This window comes from Callorhinchus milii, unplaced genomic scaffold (assembly GCF_018977255.1).
Source record: "Callorhinchus milii isolate IMCB2004 unplaced genomic scaffold, IMCB_Cmil_1.0 Scaffold30, whole genome shotgun sequence".
Lineage (NCBI taxonomy): Eukaryota > Metazoa > Chordata > Chondrichthyes > Chimaeriformes > Callorhinchidae > Callorhinchus > Callorhinchus milii.
Genome location: NW_024704771.1, coordinates 3963751 through 3979162, shown reverse-complemented (window position 1 = coordinate 3979162; position 15412 = coordinate 3963751). Strand labels below are relative to the sequence as shown.

Genomic DNA, 15412 nt, shown 5'->3' with positions numbered 1-15412 from the left:
CAGGATCCCGGTTGTTAGTCGATCGGTGGATCACCTTTCGGGCTAATAATCGCTCAGAAAAAAATGGGTCACTCAATTCAGAACTGATCGTGGGATACTGCTGCGCACAATGGGCTGTGTTTCGCCCGCAACAATAATAATAATAATAATCCTTGCATTTAATACAGCGCTTTGCACATCTTCTAGACGTCTCAAAGAGCTTCACAGAATACGCTGCAAAAGTGAATTGACCGCATATTTGTGGGCGAAACGCAGCAGCCAATTGTCACAAAATACACAGTCAAATCAACTTACAGTATATTCTGTGCGCGATTGGCTGCCGCGTTCGCCCACAAATATACAGTCAATTCACTTTACAGTGTGTTCTGTGAAGCGCTTTGGGACGTCCTCTCCCGACGTGAAAAGCGCTATATCAAGGGAGGGAGGGAGCGAGGAGGGGGTAGAGAGTCGAGAGGGGAGCTGAAGGCTGAAGGTCAAAGAGACCGGTCTTGAAGGAGGAAAGGGAGGAAGCGGCGAAGGCACTGGGGGATGGAGTTCCAGAGCCTAAGGGCTGAGAGGCTGAAGGCCCGACCACCGATGGTAGGGCGGTTGGGGCGGGGGATGTGGAGCAGACCGGAGCCGGAGGAACGGAGGGTACGGGCCGGTAGGTAGGGGGATAGTAGGTCGGAGAGGTAGGAGGGAGCGAGGCCGTGAATGGCCTTGTAGGTGAGGATGAGGATCTTGAATTAGGGTTAGGGTTTTTTAGGGAATGCATTCCAGATCTGAACAACTCGCTGGGTGAAAACATTTCTTCCGACCTCCCCTCTATTTCTTTTAACAACTATCTTAAATCGGTGACCTTGGGTTACTGACCCCAGGGCTCTCTGATCATTCGCCCCCTTTAAGATTGTACCATCAGCTTATACTGCCTCTCCTCATTCTTCCTACCAAAATGCAACACTTCACATTTCTCCACATGAAACCACATCTGCCGCGTTTCCGCCCATTTTACCAATCCGTCTAAGTCAGGTCTGTCAGATTTAATCTGTCTACACGTGACAGATTCTCAGCGACTCCGAGTTTCTTCCCCCTTCGTTCAAACAGGGACTGAAGTAAGGAAAAAGTTTCTCGGTGAACGTATCGGTGAAAGTGTGGAGATGAGACATGTTATCAGCGTTGTAAAACGACACCTGTCCCCCCTCATAGTCCAGGTACACCCCGATCTTCCTGGGTCTCACTGCCAGGGTCAGGCGGGTACGAGGTGAGGCGACAGCACAATATTGGTTTCTGTTCCTCAGCCACACAATCCAGAATCCGTTCTCCGGTATTGGCGATGCATTCCCTTTCCTGTCGACGGACTCTCCGACCACTCCCACATCCCACTTTGTCTTTTTCCCCACCTTCACCTCCCAGTAATGTCTCCCCCATGTGAAGCCCTCAGATCCCAGGACACAGACGTAGGGATCAAACCTCTCCGGGGTGTCAGGGAGCGGCTGCCGCTTGTCTCCGTGTCTCACACTGGTCAGGTCCTCAGACAGGATGAGCCGGGGATGGGCTGTGTCAGGATCCAGAGTCAGCGAAGCCGGAGCTGGAAGAGGATGGCTGATATTATTCTTCAGTCGAACTGTTAAAGCCACCATCTATATTCTCACATACTTTTTTCACGCAACTGAAAGGTGGATATTGAACATCCAGATATAAACAGCCACTACACTTGGCAGCAATTCCCCGTAAAGTGTATTGAGATATTTTGATGGTGTATCAAATGTGAGGAATTATTAACTGGCTTACACCCCTAACTCCAAATTGCTTTCAACTATCAGCGGTCGGGCCTTTTAGCCGATCTATCCCCACACTTTGGAAGTCCACGCACAGTCTCTTCGCTCCGCTCTATCTTTTGCCTCCCGCAAGCCCCAGGTCAAGACTCTCCTCCTTGATCGCACCTTCGGTTACCCTCCTACGTCCGCCCTCCCTGCCCTCCACCGTACCTGATCCCGACCCCCAGCTCGGATCCAAATCTCTTGACTGTCCGGCACCTTGGGATGTCCTCCCAAAAGGTGTTATACAAATTTAATTTCTTGTTGTTCAGAAGCTAAGACTTCTCTGGTTTGGGAGCTCTTTCCTCAGCCTTCTAAGAAGGGAAATTGTAAGACTCTACCTGGGCTGATGTTGGCTAAAATCTTTTTCCACGCCGTGTACTGTAAAGGCCCCTTGAACAATCCCAGAGAGAGATCTTCGTGGATCGCAGATGTTCCCCTGTTTTTTTCGCTGAGCCTAGAAGAAGGAAGTACCCGGCGATTGGCAATGGAAGTCCAGCAATTTGGCAAGTTACTCTGCTTAATGAGTTTGTACAAAGGGAATGTCTTACCTTCTCTTCAGACCCGTCTTGTCCTAAAACAAACACAGCACAGATCTGAGCAGACAATCGCACGCTTACACGAACTCCTCGTATGTACACGCGCATAAAAACACACGCAAAAGAATTATGCAAACTCATGCACCCACATACAAACGTGTGCCCGCGAGCGCGGAAAGATGCACGCCGACGGATATGCGTCCGCGTGCACACAATGCAGGCGAATGCAACGTACAAGAGCACGTGGGCGTCCACACACGCAACATCCACCAACAGTCTAGGAGCACGACACGCACGTGGAAGAAGGGAGTAGGCACGAGGAAGGAACTGGTGGAGGGGGTAGGGAACCGCGATCTCTATTTAAAAAAGCACCTCTGCGTTGTCAGAGGGACCGTCTTTCAAATGAGACCTCAAACTCCACCTCCTGTCGCTGCCTGTTAAGTTTCGCCCCAAAAATATACGGTCCATTCACCTTACGGTATATTCGGTGAAGCGCTTTGAGACTTCTCGAAGACGCGATAAGGCGTTATCTCGAATGCAAGGATTATTATTATCCACAACACAGTCAGGGAGAACAGAAGCCGTTTCTCTCTATGATCCAGGCCAATGATCGTCCTGTGCCGCCTTTGCCTACAAACGCTGTCACTACACTTTATGGAGAACTCTGTGTCAAATCTGAGGATTATTATCAAGTTGCCGGTACCTTTAGGACAGTGAATGTCTCTTGGTGATCTCTTTGCCTTTGTATTGTTAACAGCTCTCTCTCAACAGAGTCTAAATTGTCTTGAATCTCTTGCAGATTGGTTTCCATTCGCTGTAGAATCTCCTCCTCTCGCTGTCTGAGCTCTCGGATAACACGCTGCTCTCTGTCATAGAGGCTCTGATGCATTTTAGCGAACTCACCCGCGATGTGATTCTGCAGACTGCTCGCCTGTTCCTGTAAAATGAAGGCGTCAGACGTAGGAACATAAGAACAGGAGGAGGCCATTCAGCCCCTTGAGCCTGTTCAGTCAGTCTGTTTGGTCATTGTGGAGTCCTGTAGCTCAGTGGTTAGAGCACTCGCTTTGCAAGCGAGAGACCTGACTGCCGCGTTCGCCCACAAATATACAGTCAATTCGCTTTACAGTGTGTTCTGTGAAGCGCTTTGGGACGTCCTCTCCCGACGTGAAAAGCGCTATATCAAATGCAAGGATTATTATTATTATTATTATTATTATTATTATTCTATTCAGGTTGATCCAATTCCCCCTCCTTCCATTTCATCCGGTCCACCCCACCTGTAAATGTTACGTTTCTGGAAAGGAAACTCAAAAATGCCGCTACGCAGCCCGAGTGCGCTCCTCAAAGGGTATCCGGCCCTCAGCAGATTGGACCACCCGGTATTAAGATGGTGGCTGATCTGTACCTCAATTCCACGCAGTAAGACATCACAAAGTAAAGCGAGAAACACGATGGAGAGCCCGGCCACCACACTGGAAATCAGACCCCTGACCTTTGCAGAATTTCCGCTAAAATCAAACGGCCGCGACTTACTTTAATATCCGTGATATTCTCCTCCTGTCTCGTTTTTGCATCACAAACCGCTGCTTTCCTCTCTTTCAGGGAGACTTCGGCGACTGTGAAATTGTCCTGGGCACGCGGTAAAGGAACGTAAAAACTTTTACGTCTCAGGCCGTACGATAATAATAATAATAATAATAATAATCCTTGCATTTGATATAGCGCTTTTCACGTCGGGAGGACATCCCGGACATTTTGCTGTGCGCAATTGGCTGCCGCGTTCGCCCACAAATATACAGTCGATTCACTTTACAGTGTGTTCTGTGAAGCGCTTTGGGACGTCCTCCCGACGTGAAAAGCGCTATATCAAATGCGAGGATTATTATTATTATTATCCCAAAGCGCTTCACAGAATATACTGTAAAGTGAAATGACTGTATATTTGTGGGCGAACGCGGCAGCCAATTGCCCACAGCAATGTCCCATAAACAGTCGTGGATTGAAAATGACCAATTTATTATTGTTTTTGGTTTTGGAGGGATTATTATTAGGCTCTGTGTGGGGTAAGGAAACTTGCCCGAGGTTTGGCCCTCTGCCTGGGATTGAAGTCAGGTCTCTCGCTTGCAAAGCGAGCGCTCTAACCACTGAGCCACAGGACTCCACAAATATCAATAAGATATAGCGTTCGATCTGACGTGACACCGTTCACGTCTGGGAGTTGTCTCAGAGTGCATTTCACTGCAAAGCGCAGTGATTGTGTTTTGTAGACCACCACGGCGGCCAAATTGCACACAGCCATGAAGCAAACAAGCGATTGTATCTGGGGTATTGTCACTGGGTGGAGGAAGAGAAATTCTCTCCTAATTTCCCAAGAAGGGAAGAGCTTTAACGAGCTTTGTGTTTATGTAGAGCACATTCACTTGCAAATTTCCTACAGTTGAATGTGAACAAGACTGAGGCCCTCCCGATCGGCTCACGCCATTGCCTCAGCACCTCAGGCTCTGGCAGCGTCAACCTCCATGGTTGCACACTTCAACTCACCAGCCATCAGGAACCCGGGTGTCTTGGTCAACAGTCAATTCTCTTTTCTTCCCCACGTCCAAGCCATGATCCGCTCTGCCTTCCCTCACCTCCGTAACATCGCCCGACTCCGCCACTGCCTCACCCCTCAGGCCGCTGAAACTCTTGATCATGCCTTCACCTCCAGGCTCGACTATGCAAACTCCCCGCTTGTCGGCCTTCCCAACTCCTCCCTCCACAGGCTGCAGGTAATCCAGAACTCTGCCGCCCGTGTCATCTCCCGCACCAAACTCCGTGACCCCATCTCCCCCACTCTCGCCCGACTCCATTGGCTCCCTGTCCTTCAGAGGATCCAGTTCAAGATCCCGGTCCTCACCTACAAAGCCTTCCATGGCCTCGCCCCACCCTACCTCTGTGGCCTCCTAACCCCCCATCAACCAGCCCGCTCCCTACGCTCAGCCGGCTCTGGCCTGCTCCTCGTCCCCCGACCCTCCGCCCCACCATTGGTGGGAGAGCCTTCAGCCCCTCTGCCCCCAACGCCTGGAATTCCATCCCCCACTCCGCCTCACCCCCTCCTTAGCCTCCTTCAAGTCCCGCCTCAAAACCCTCTCTTCGACCATGCCATCGGTCACCCCCCCCCTCTCCTCTCCCTTCTTCCCCCCGACCCCAGCTCGGGTCTGAAATGCTGTACACTGTCCAGGGCCTTGGGACGTCCTCCCGACGTGAAAGGCGCTATACAAATGTAATCTTGTTGTCCAAACTGGGGGTTGGAGTCAAGAGTGAAGGAGCGAAGATGACTCCGGACACTGTCAAAGAGAGTCCTGTGACGGACCTTGAAGGAGGCAAAGGAGGGCAAGGGCGCGAGGCAGAGGAGCTCCAGGATAGAATTCCAGAGTTTGGGGCAGAAAAGCTGAATGTGGTTTTGTTCAACGAACACGGGCGGGCGGCCAGTTTGAATGGAGGATGTCCTCGGCAGAGGAAGCAGGGTCAGCGGGGAGAATCGCAGTGCCATCCCCTGTGAGGGTCAGCGCCTCTCTTACCTTGCCTTGTGTGTCAGCCACTTCCCGGTGACTGTCCCGCCACTCCCCCCCACACGCCAAGCAGATAGGTTTGTGGTGATCCTCGCTGGACTTCAGATCTCCTTCCCGCTCCTCGCAGCTCCTTCTCAGGCTCAGACCTCGAGCTTTATCAGCCAGGTTCCCCAGCACTCGGCTTTGCCTCAGGTCCCCCTCTGTAAAGCTCTGGCGGCAGTGGGGGCACCTCCGCACCCCCGGACGCCCCCAGTACCGGGTGATACAGGCTCGGCAAAAGCAGTGACCGCACTGCAGAGTGACCGGGTCGGCGAAGATCTCCAGGCAAACCGAGCAGATCAGCTCCTCTGTCAGCAGCTCGGTCTCGCTCCAGGAAGCCATCTTCTTCGGTCTGACTCGATCAACCGGTAGGGAGGGCAGGGCAGGGCAGGGCTTGGCGGATCGGGGACGGTTCTGTTTATATAGCCAGGGTTACCAGTCAGACCGGTCCGTGTGTTCAGTGATCAGCTCAATCTCAGGCACGCCCTGAATACTGAATACACGGAGACACACACACGCATAGAGATCCACACAAACACAAAGAGACACAGACACTGACGCACAGACGGAGAGACACACACACACACATGGGGACACACGCAAACACATAGCCATACATACAGAGAGAGACACGCGCACACAAATGCAGAGGTGCAAACATTGACACATAAACACACATGGACAGAGCAACAGAGAGAGACTCACGTACACATACACAGAGAGAGATTAAAAACAAATACATAGGCACAGACGCACCTACAGCCACACAAATACACACACGCACACACACACACACGCATTCACTCAGGCAGAAACTCACACGCGAAACTCACCGAGTCGGAAAGGAGAAGGGAGTTGGGGGGGGGACAGACTATTTCCCGGCTAAGTTGCCCGCGCGGATTTGTAGGAGTACAAAAACAGTCACTGCACTTGCCAGCGATTCCCAATGAAAGCACTCTGCGATGGGTTTGATAGTGTCAAACTCGTTACCCACGAAACCAAAGACGGCAAACCCGATCAGTACTGCGATCAGACACAGGAGCAATGTGGATTTTGGTAAAACATTTGGTAAAAAATGATGTGTAAAGCGCCAGCTGCCGGGTTTCGTAATGATCGGTGATCGATGATTCGTGATTTGCAAACTCACACGTTTAGCGTTCGTGATGAATTCCATTCGGTAAACGCCATCAATTAGACAACAAACAAAAATAAACTTCAATTCACAGCAACACTTTACATCATATGAGTAAATCCGCCTATTTCACAAAATAATGGCAAACAGCAGCTGAAGTGCTTTGGGATAATAATAATAATAATAATAATAATGATAATAATAATAATACATGTGGTATAGCGCTTTGCGCATCTTCTAGACATCTAAAGTGCTTCACAGAATATGCTGTAAAGTGAATTACCTGTAAATTTGGGGGCGAAACACGTCAGCCATTGGCGGACGGCAGTGTCCCAAACAGTCGTGGATTGTGAAGTGACCGATTTTTTTTTTTTTTTGCGTCCTCCATGACGTGAAGGTTTCACCCGGCAGATATGCGGCAGATCACTTTTACGGAAGTAATAATCCCTCCAAAAAAATTGTCACTCGATCCGACAAAATATACAGTCAATCCACTTTGCAGTACATTCCGCGAAGCGCTTTGAGACGTCTCAAAGACGTGATAAGGTGCGATACCAAATGCAAGAATTAATGTCATTATTATTATTACGTTATTGTAATTTAGATCACTGCAGAGAGGTAAGTGGTTCTCAGTGATGGGTGAGTTAGACAACAACAACAACAACAACAACAAAATGACATTTGTAAAACGCCTTTCACATCGGGAGGACGATCCAAGGCGCTGAACAGTCAGGGATCAGGACCTGAGGGTGGGGTTGGGATGAGGGAGGGCCGAGAGGTAGGAGGATGGCTGAAGGCACGATCGAAAAGGAGGGGAGAGAGCAAGGCAAAGGGATTGTGAGATGGAGGTCCAAGGGGGGCAGAGAAGCTGAAGGCCCAGGGGATTGATTGTAGGGAGGGTCGGCCGAGAGACATGGAGCAAGCCTGGAGCATGCTGAACTGAGGGAGTGGACAGCTTAATAAGGGGTCAGCCGTCAGAGAGGTAGGATGGGTCAAGACTGTCGAGGGCCTTGAGAGTGAGGACGAGGATTTTGAATGCTAATCCTCTGAGGGATGCGGAGCCAGTGGAGCCGGGCCAGGGTGGGGGTTGATGGGATCACGGAGCCCGGTGCGGGAGAGGACGTGAGTGGTTCTGAAGGACATGAGTTCTGGATGGTCTGCAGCTTGTGGAGGGAATAGAGTTGGGGAGGGCGACAAGGAGGGGGTCTCCGTAGTTGAGCCTTGAGGTGACGAATGCATGTATGAGGGTTTTGGCGGCCTGAGGGGTGAGGCACTGGTGGAATTGGGCAATGTTGGGGAGGTGGAGGAAAGCAGAGCGGGTCATGGCCTAGATATGGGGGAGAAAGGACAGTTGAAGGTCGATCATGAGGGTGGAGGCAGAGAGATAGAGTTGGGTGTCATCCGCGCACATCCGGAAATTGACCCCAGATCTGCAGACGGTGTCATCCAAGGGAGAGCACGTGAGGTTGAAGTGGAGGAGATCGAGGACAGAGCCCTGAGGAACATCGCACAAGAAAGACTGTGCGGTGGCTGAAAGAGAATCGTTGGTGGCGACAGATTGGAGACGGTGTGAGAGATAAGACCCGAATCATTCGAGGACAGAACCTCAAAAATGGATGTCGAATTTCTTCGTTAATTTGAATTAGTTAACCCTGAACTAGCAAGAGGTGGGACAGTTTGTGAACAGGCTAATCTCGAATAGTAGTCATTATTAATTATTCATAGCCAGGGAGATTCTCAGCGGCTCCGCATTCTTCCCGTCCTCGTTCAAACAGGGGCTGAAGTCGGGATAAAGTTTCTCAGTGAAAGTTTCAGTGAAGGTGTAAAGATGAGACATGTTATCAGCGTTGTAAAATGAAACCTGTCCCCCCTCATAGTCCAGGTAAACTCCGATCTTCCGAGGATTGGTTCCCTGGGTCAGGAGAGTGGTGGGTGAGGTTCGAGCTTCATATTCATTCCTGTTCCGGAGCCCTAAGAGCCAGTATCCGGTACCAGGAGAGGGAAGAATTGAGCCCTTCCTGTTGATGGACTCTCTGGCCACCCCCAAATCCCACTTGGTCTTATTGCCCACCTGCACCTCCCAGTAATGTCTCCCTGATGTGAAGCCCTGAGATCCCAGGACACTGACACACTCATCGAACCTCTCTGGGGTATCCGGGAGCACCTGGAAATCATCGGAATACCTCACACTAATCAGGTCCTCGGACACGATGAGATGCGGGTGGGCTGTTCTGGCATCCAGGGTCATGAATGCCGGGACTTTTGTGTTCGGAGCCAAGAGGGAAAAAGGTCGAGAAGAATTAAAAGTTAGGATTCACGGGCATCTCGCACGCTGAATCGATCCTCACTCTCACTCTCTCACTCCCTCGCTCCTTCATTCTCCCACACACCCGTTCGCACACTCACTCATCCCTGTTCATAACCCGTGCTCTCTCTCTCTTATTCATTCGTCCGTTCATTCTCTCCCTGAGTTTACGAACTCACTCGCTCCCTCGTTCCCTCTCCCACGTACTCTTTCGCACGCTCGCTCTCGTTTGTCTATTTATTCGTTCCTTCTCTATTATGCACTCACACACTCACTCTCTTTTGCTCTCGGTCACAAACTCCCTCAACCCACTGGTTACATACTCCCACCCTCCCTCCCCTACTTATACGTTCCCTCCCACTCCCAGTTACTTATTCCCTGCCTTCCTCACTCCATCCGGCGGTTTCGCAACCCCCCCTCTTCCTCCGTCACTCACCCGGACTGATAAGACTGAACATTTCCTTCCACACTTTATACTGCAAGGGACCTGTGAACGGCCCAAGCGGGAGTTCGCTGGGGACCAGGGACAGACATTTGTAGTTTGCCGTTCTTCTGCAATAACAAAACGGGGTTGACGTGAGATTAAGAACCCAGAAACCATCGTGTCTTGAAATCAGCCGTCGGAATAAGAGGACGGAGATTGATGACAAAACAAGGAATCTTACCCGCTGGTCCGCGAAGACTCGCCCTGCAACGAAACGAACAAGTAAATGCATTCCAATTTCAAATTTGTGAATTAACACGCAGAGCAAACCTCTTGTCGGCGAAGGTTAGTACGTTACTATATTAAACTGATAATCCGTGCCCTGGAGAGCATTGGTTGGAGCACGTGGCTCGCAAGCGAGAGGACGTGGGTTCGATTCCCAGGCGGGGGGGAACGCTTCGGCAAGTGTATAATAATAATCCTCGCAATCCTTCTCGACGTCTCGAAGCGCTTCACGGACTATGCTGCAAAGCGAACCGACCGTATATTTGTGGGCGAAACCCTACGTGCGCCCACCGAATGCACAGTCACTCCCCTTTATTCAGGCGCAGCACTTCGAGACGTCTCGAAAGCGTGATAAGGTGCTACGTCAAACGCGACGATTATTATTTTGATCCTTCGCTTTCGAAACCATCTCCCTACCTTCAGAAAGGTCATCGGGTTTGGTTCGTTGAACCTCTTCCAGCAGCTCTCTAACTCGTGCTCGATGGCTCTCAAGTCGCTCTCGATCAGGCAGAGACTTTCACCGGTCGCTTTCAGCACGTCCGTTTCTCTGTCCTTCAGCTCCTGGATCAAACGCGCCTCTTTCTCGTCCAGGATCTGCCGCATCTGAGAGAACTCGGCCGTGATGTGGTTCAGCAAACGGCCGGCCTGCTCCTGCGCGCAACAACAACAACAACAACAACAACAAGATTCCATTTATAAAGCGCCTTTCACGTCGGGAGGACGTCCCGAGGCGCTGCACAGTTGGGTCATGACCCGAGCATTGGGGGGGAAATGGTCAGGGTGAGGGGAGGGAAGGGAGGGAGCGAGGAGGGGGGAAATGGTCAGGGTGAGGGGAGGGAAGGGAGGGAGCGAGGAGGGGGGAAATGGTCAGGGTGAGGGGAGGGAAGGGAGGGAGCGAGGAGGGGGGAAATGGTCAGGGTGAGGGGAGGGAAGGGAGGGAGCGAGGAGGGTGTAGAGAGTCGAGAGCGGAGCTGAAGGCTGAAGGTCAAAGAGAAAGGTTTTGAGACCGGCCTTGAAGGAGGAGAGGGAGGAAGCGGCGAAGGCACTGGAGGATAGAGTTCCAGAGCCTCGGGGCTGAGAGGCTGAAGGCCCGACCACCGATGGTAGGACGATTGGGGCGGGGGACGTGGATCAGACCAGAGCCGGAGGAACGGAGGGTACGGGCAGGTAGGTAGGGGGATAGTAGGTTGGAGAGGTAGGAGGGAGCGAGGGGAGCAAGCGCAGACGTTTGTTAGATATTAAGGAATAAAAAAAAACGATAATATTAATAACAGCAGCAATTACAAATAGTACCAATGATAATACAACATTAATAATAATCCTTGTGTTTGATCAGATCATGGAGAGGTCTGACTTTGGTCCTCTGCTACGTGCTCCTTCTTGGCCACATCATCCGCAGACACGGGGTCAATTTCCACATGAATGCGGATGACACCCAACTGTATCTCTCTATCCCTCCACCCTCGACTCCAGATCCACTGCCGTCCTGACCGAATGTCTGTCAGACGTCAAGTCTCAGATGAGAGCTAACTTTCTGCGGTCGAACAGTTGACTGAGGCTCTCCTGATTCCACAACTCCTCCCTCCATAGGCTGCAGATCGTCCAGAACTCTGCAGCCCATGTCCTCTCCCGGACCAGGCTCCGTGATCCTATCACCCCCATCCTCACCCAACTCCACTGGCTTCCCTTCACACAAAGGATACAGTTCGACCATACTCTAAATCGCCCCGCTTTCCCCCATTCCCCACTCCAGCTCGGGTTGAATCGCTGATCCTGTTCCACACTTTGAAAGCCCTCCATAGTCTTGCTGCCCCCTACTTCTCTGACCTCCTAACCCCCCTGCCCGCTCCCTCCGCTCAGCGGGCTCCAGCCGGCTTCACGTCCACCTGCCACCTTTGGCAGGCGGACCTTCTGCCACTCTGCCCCCACCCTCTGGAACTCCATCCCACGGTCCCTCTGCCTCGCTCTCTCTCCCTTGCATCCTTCACAACCTATCTCAAGACTCTCCTCTTCGATCACCCTACTTCCCCCCCTTGCCTTCCACCCTCCCCAATCCTGACCCCCAGTTCGGGTCCAAATGACTGACTGCCCAGTGCCTTGGGATGCCCTCCCGACCCGAAAGGCGCTATACAAGAGAACTCACTTTTACTGTACGCATATGTTGCTCGTGATTGAGTTCGGATTCCAGGACTGCTGCCTGGCAGGCTCTGAGCGAGTCGATGGTGGCATTCAGATTGTGCTGAAATTACAATTGTATTGTTATTAACATTTGCTGCCCGGTCACAGAGCATAATAATACAATAATCTTTACATTGCGTCGTTCAGATATCTCAAAGCGCTTCACAGGAGATCGTGCAAAGCGTATATCTTGTAGGAGAGCGCGGCGGCAGCCAATTGCGCACAGCAGTATCCGGCAAACGGTCGTGGATTGAGCGACTAAATTATTATTTATCTTTTTGAAGGGATCATCAACCGGGGAAAGCGATCCGCCAGTCGACTAACCACGACGCTACAGAACACTAAAAAGTTCTCAAAAGGGCTGCGCAGAAGACGCACACCTCGTGCGGTTAGCAGTCGTGCTTTATCGGCGAACGCGACAGCCGCAATTTGTGCACGGCAACTTCCTGCAAACAAGTGAGCGAGCTGTTTCATCTGGGGGTGGGGGGGGGGGGGTGGTGGTTTGGGGGTGTGGAATGTTTGGTCACGACACCTGAGTGGGGGTTGGAAGGGAAAAGATCTCTTCTATCTTCTCGTAACGCCTTGGAGATCATTAATGTCCTCCCGGAACACAGTGCAATCTTAGTTTAATGCCTCGTCCAAAGGACAGCACTCTGAGAATGCAGCAAAGACACCTTAGATTTGGAGGCTTGAACCCTTTTGACTCAGAGATGAGAATCATATGGATGTATCTGTGTGTGTGACGGGGTGGGGGGGGGGGGGGGCGCGACTGGAATGAAAGGGCAAGGCAGAGGGATAGAGGAAGAGTGTTCCAGAATTTCAGAGCGTAGCTGCTGAAGGTGCGGCCACACCGGTGGTGGGACGGAGGGCACAAGGGACATGCAGGAAGGGCCAGGGGCCGGTGGATCGGAGGCTTTGGGTTGGGAGGGGTAGGCAGGCCGGAGAGGTTGGGAGGTGCCAGGGCACGAAGGGATTTGAAAACGAGTGAGATGATCCTGAAAACCCATTCGGCGATAGGGAGCGGAGTGGAGCCCTGTGAGAGACTGGAGTGATGGGGGTGAGGCGTTTAGCGTGTGATATGGAGCCTGGTGAGGACTGGGGTGATGAGGGTGCGGAGTTTAGTGCGTGATGGGGAGCCAGTTGAGCCTGGCGAAGACTGGTGTGATGGGGGGTACCTTAAAGATATCCACGGCGTCGTTCAGAGGCCGGCAGCTGTGATCTCGGTGCTGTAAGCCATCTCTGCACACCACGCAGATCAGCTGCAGGTCTGTCTCACAGAAGAGCTTGAGGTCCTCATTGTGCAGTGGGCAGCGATGCTCGCCCTCTCTCGGCCCTTGGCATTGCCCCTGCGCCCGGGCTCTCTCCGCCAGCCTGGCCAGCACCTCATTGACCTTGAGGTCATGGTGAGCGATGGGCTCCTGGCACTTTGGGCAGAGATGTTTGCCCGCCTCCCAGCCACGATCCATGCAGGCTTGGCAGAGGCTGTGCCCACACGCCAGGGTGACCGGAGCCGTGAAGAGGTCAACGCAGACCGGGCACCTCAGCTCTTCGCTGAAAGAGCCCGCGGGTAAGCCAGATGCCATGGCTGAGTGTGTGCTGCCGTGTGTTGGTGAGCGTGCTAGTGTGTGCTGCTGTGTGTTGGTGAGCGTGTTAGTGTGTGCTGCTGTGTGTTGGTGAGCGTGTTAGTGTGTGCTGCCGTGTGTTGGTGAGCGTGTTAGTGTGTGCTGCTCTGTGTTGGTGAGCGTGTTAGTGTGCGCCACTGTGTGTTAGTGAGCGTGTTAGTGTGTGCTGCCGTGTGTTGGTGAGCGTGCTAGTGTGTGCTGCCGTGTGTTGGTGAGCGTGTTAGTGAGCGCGTTAGTGTGTGCTGCTGCGCGTAACGGTCAGTATTAATGCGTGTGTGTAACTCGGTGTTTGCGTGCGTAACTGTGTCAGTGCGTCATTAACACTGAGTGTGTTAGCGAGCGTGTTAATGAGTGATGGGGGGGGGGTGAGGAGTTTAGCGTGTGATATGTGCGTGTTGCTGTGTGCCAGTGTGTAACTGTGAGCGCTAGCGAGTGAGTGCCTGTGTGTGTGTGTGCCACTGTGACGTGACGAGTGTGCGTGTGCAACTGATTGTCGCGTGTGTGTGTGTCCGTGTGCTACTGTGAGATGTCAGCGAGTGACCGAGTTACGGTGTGAGTTGGCCAGTGAACGGCTGAGTGAGTTAGTGAGTCACTGTGTGGGTGAGTGTGTGTGTGCGTGTGTGTGCGTGTGTGGGTGTGTGTGTGTGTGGGTGGGTGTGCGTGTTCAGAGAGTTTGTGCGTTAGCGAGTGGATGAATGAGTGGAACTCGGCGCTCGACCCACTCTTAGGATCGGACTGTTTCTGCTTCCTGGTTTCGCAAAGCTTTCGGTTTCGCTGATAAAGAGCTGAGAGAACATTTGCCGTCCTCAGCAGCAACGCTCTCTGACATTGGGTAAGCGCAGAGAATATAACCCAGCGTCGGGTTGGGGGGGGGGGGGGGGGTGGGGGGTGGTGGAGGGGGGGTGGGAGGGATGGGGGAGGGAGGGAGTCTGTACTGGAATGTAATCTAATCTATTCCGACTGTGATAAGGTCCTCTCTCCCTCTCTCCTGTGATCCAGAAATCGTCCGCCCTCACTAAACGCCATACCCCACTGCACCAGTTCTCGCTCCACCGGCTCCCTATCACTGAACAAATCCTCACGCTCATCTACAAATCCCTGTAAAAAAAGCTGTAAAAAAAAAATGCAAGTTGTTTTTGTTGTTCAGTCCCTCTGCCTTGCCCCCTCCTCCTCCTCCTCCTCCTCCTCCTCCTCACTCTTCGGGCGAAGACGTTCCTCTTCGACCGCGCCTACCGTCGCCTCCCGCCATCCCCAAGGCGTTGTGACACCGTCATCGGGAAATCCCTTCCTCGCTCCCTTCGCCTCGTCCCCTCTCTCGTCCCACTTTCAGGTAACTCCGCTGAAGACCTTTCTTTTCGACCGCGCCTTTGGTCACTTTCCTCCCCCTCTCTCCCCCCACCCCCGGGGGCTCGGCCCCGGGGTCCGTTACTGCGAAGCGCTCTGAGACTCAGAGGCGCTATATAAATCCAAGTTGTTGTCGTCGTCTCCCTCTGCCGCCATATAATAATAATCCTTGCATTTGACATGGAGCCTGATCACAT

At 52.4% G+C, this 15412-nt stretch overlaps 1 protein-coding gene across 1 annotated transcript; it reads right to left on the bottom strand.

Annotated features, from left to right (window-relative positions):
• Positions 1–1003: 1003 nt before the first annotated feature.
• On the bottom strand, positions 1004–13832 carry LOC103190624 (nuclear factor 7, ovary-like). The gene is made up of 12 exons (XM_042344792.1): positions 13425–13832; positions 12215–12310; positions 10489–10722; positions 10028–10050; positions 9799–9914; positions 8784–9316; positions 5896–6339; positions 3869–3964; positions 3039–3272; positions 2348–2370; positions 2138–2253; positions 1004–1567 (listed from the first exon to the last, which is right to left on the bottom strand). The coding sequence occupies exons 1-12, from the start codon at positions 13830–13832 to the stop codon at positions 1029–1031; spliced, it is 2862 nt and encodes a 953-aa protein (XP_042200726.1). The 3' UTR covers positions 1004–1028.
• Between the last annotated feature and the right edge of the window lie 1580 nt (positions 13833–15412).

Coding starts and splice junctions, on each gene's coding strand:
- LOC103190624 (XM_042344792.1), bottom strand. CDS start 13,832: ATGGCATCTGGCTTACCCGCGGGCTCTTTCAGCGAAGAGCTGAGGTGC. Junction 3,965..5,895: donor TGGCTGACACACAAGGCAAG/GTAAGAGAGGCG, acceptor CCGCGTGCCCAG/GACAATTTCACAGTCGCCGA. Junction 1,568..2,137: donor TTTAGCCAACATCAGCCCAG/GTAGAGTCTTAC, acceptor ATCCTCTTCCAG/CTCCGGCTTCGCTGACTCTG.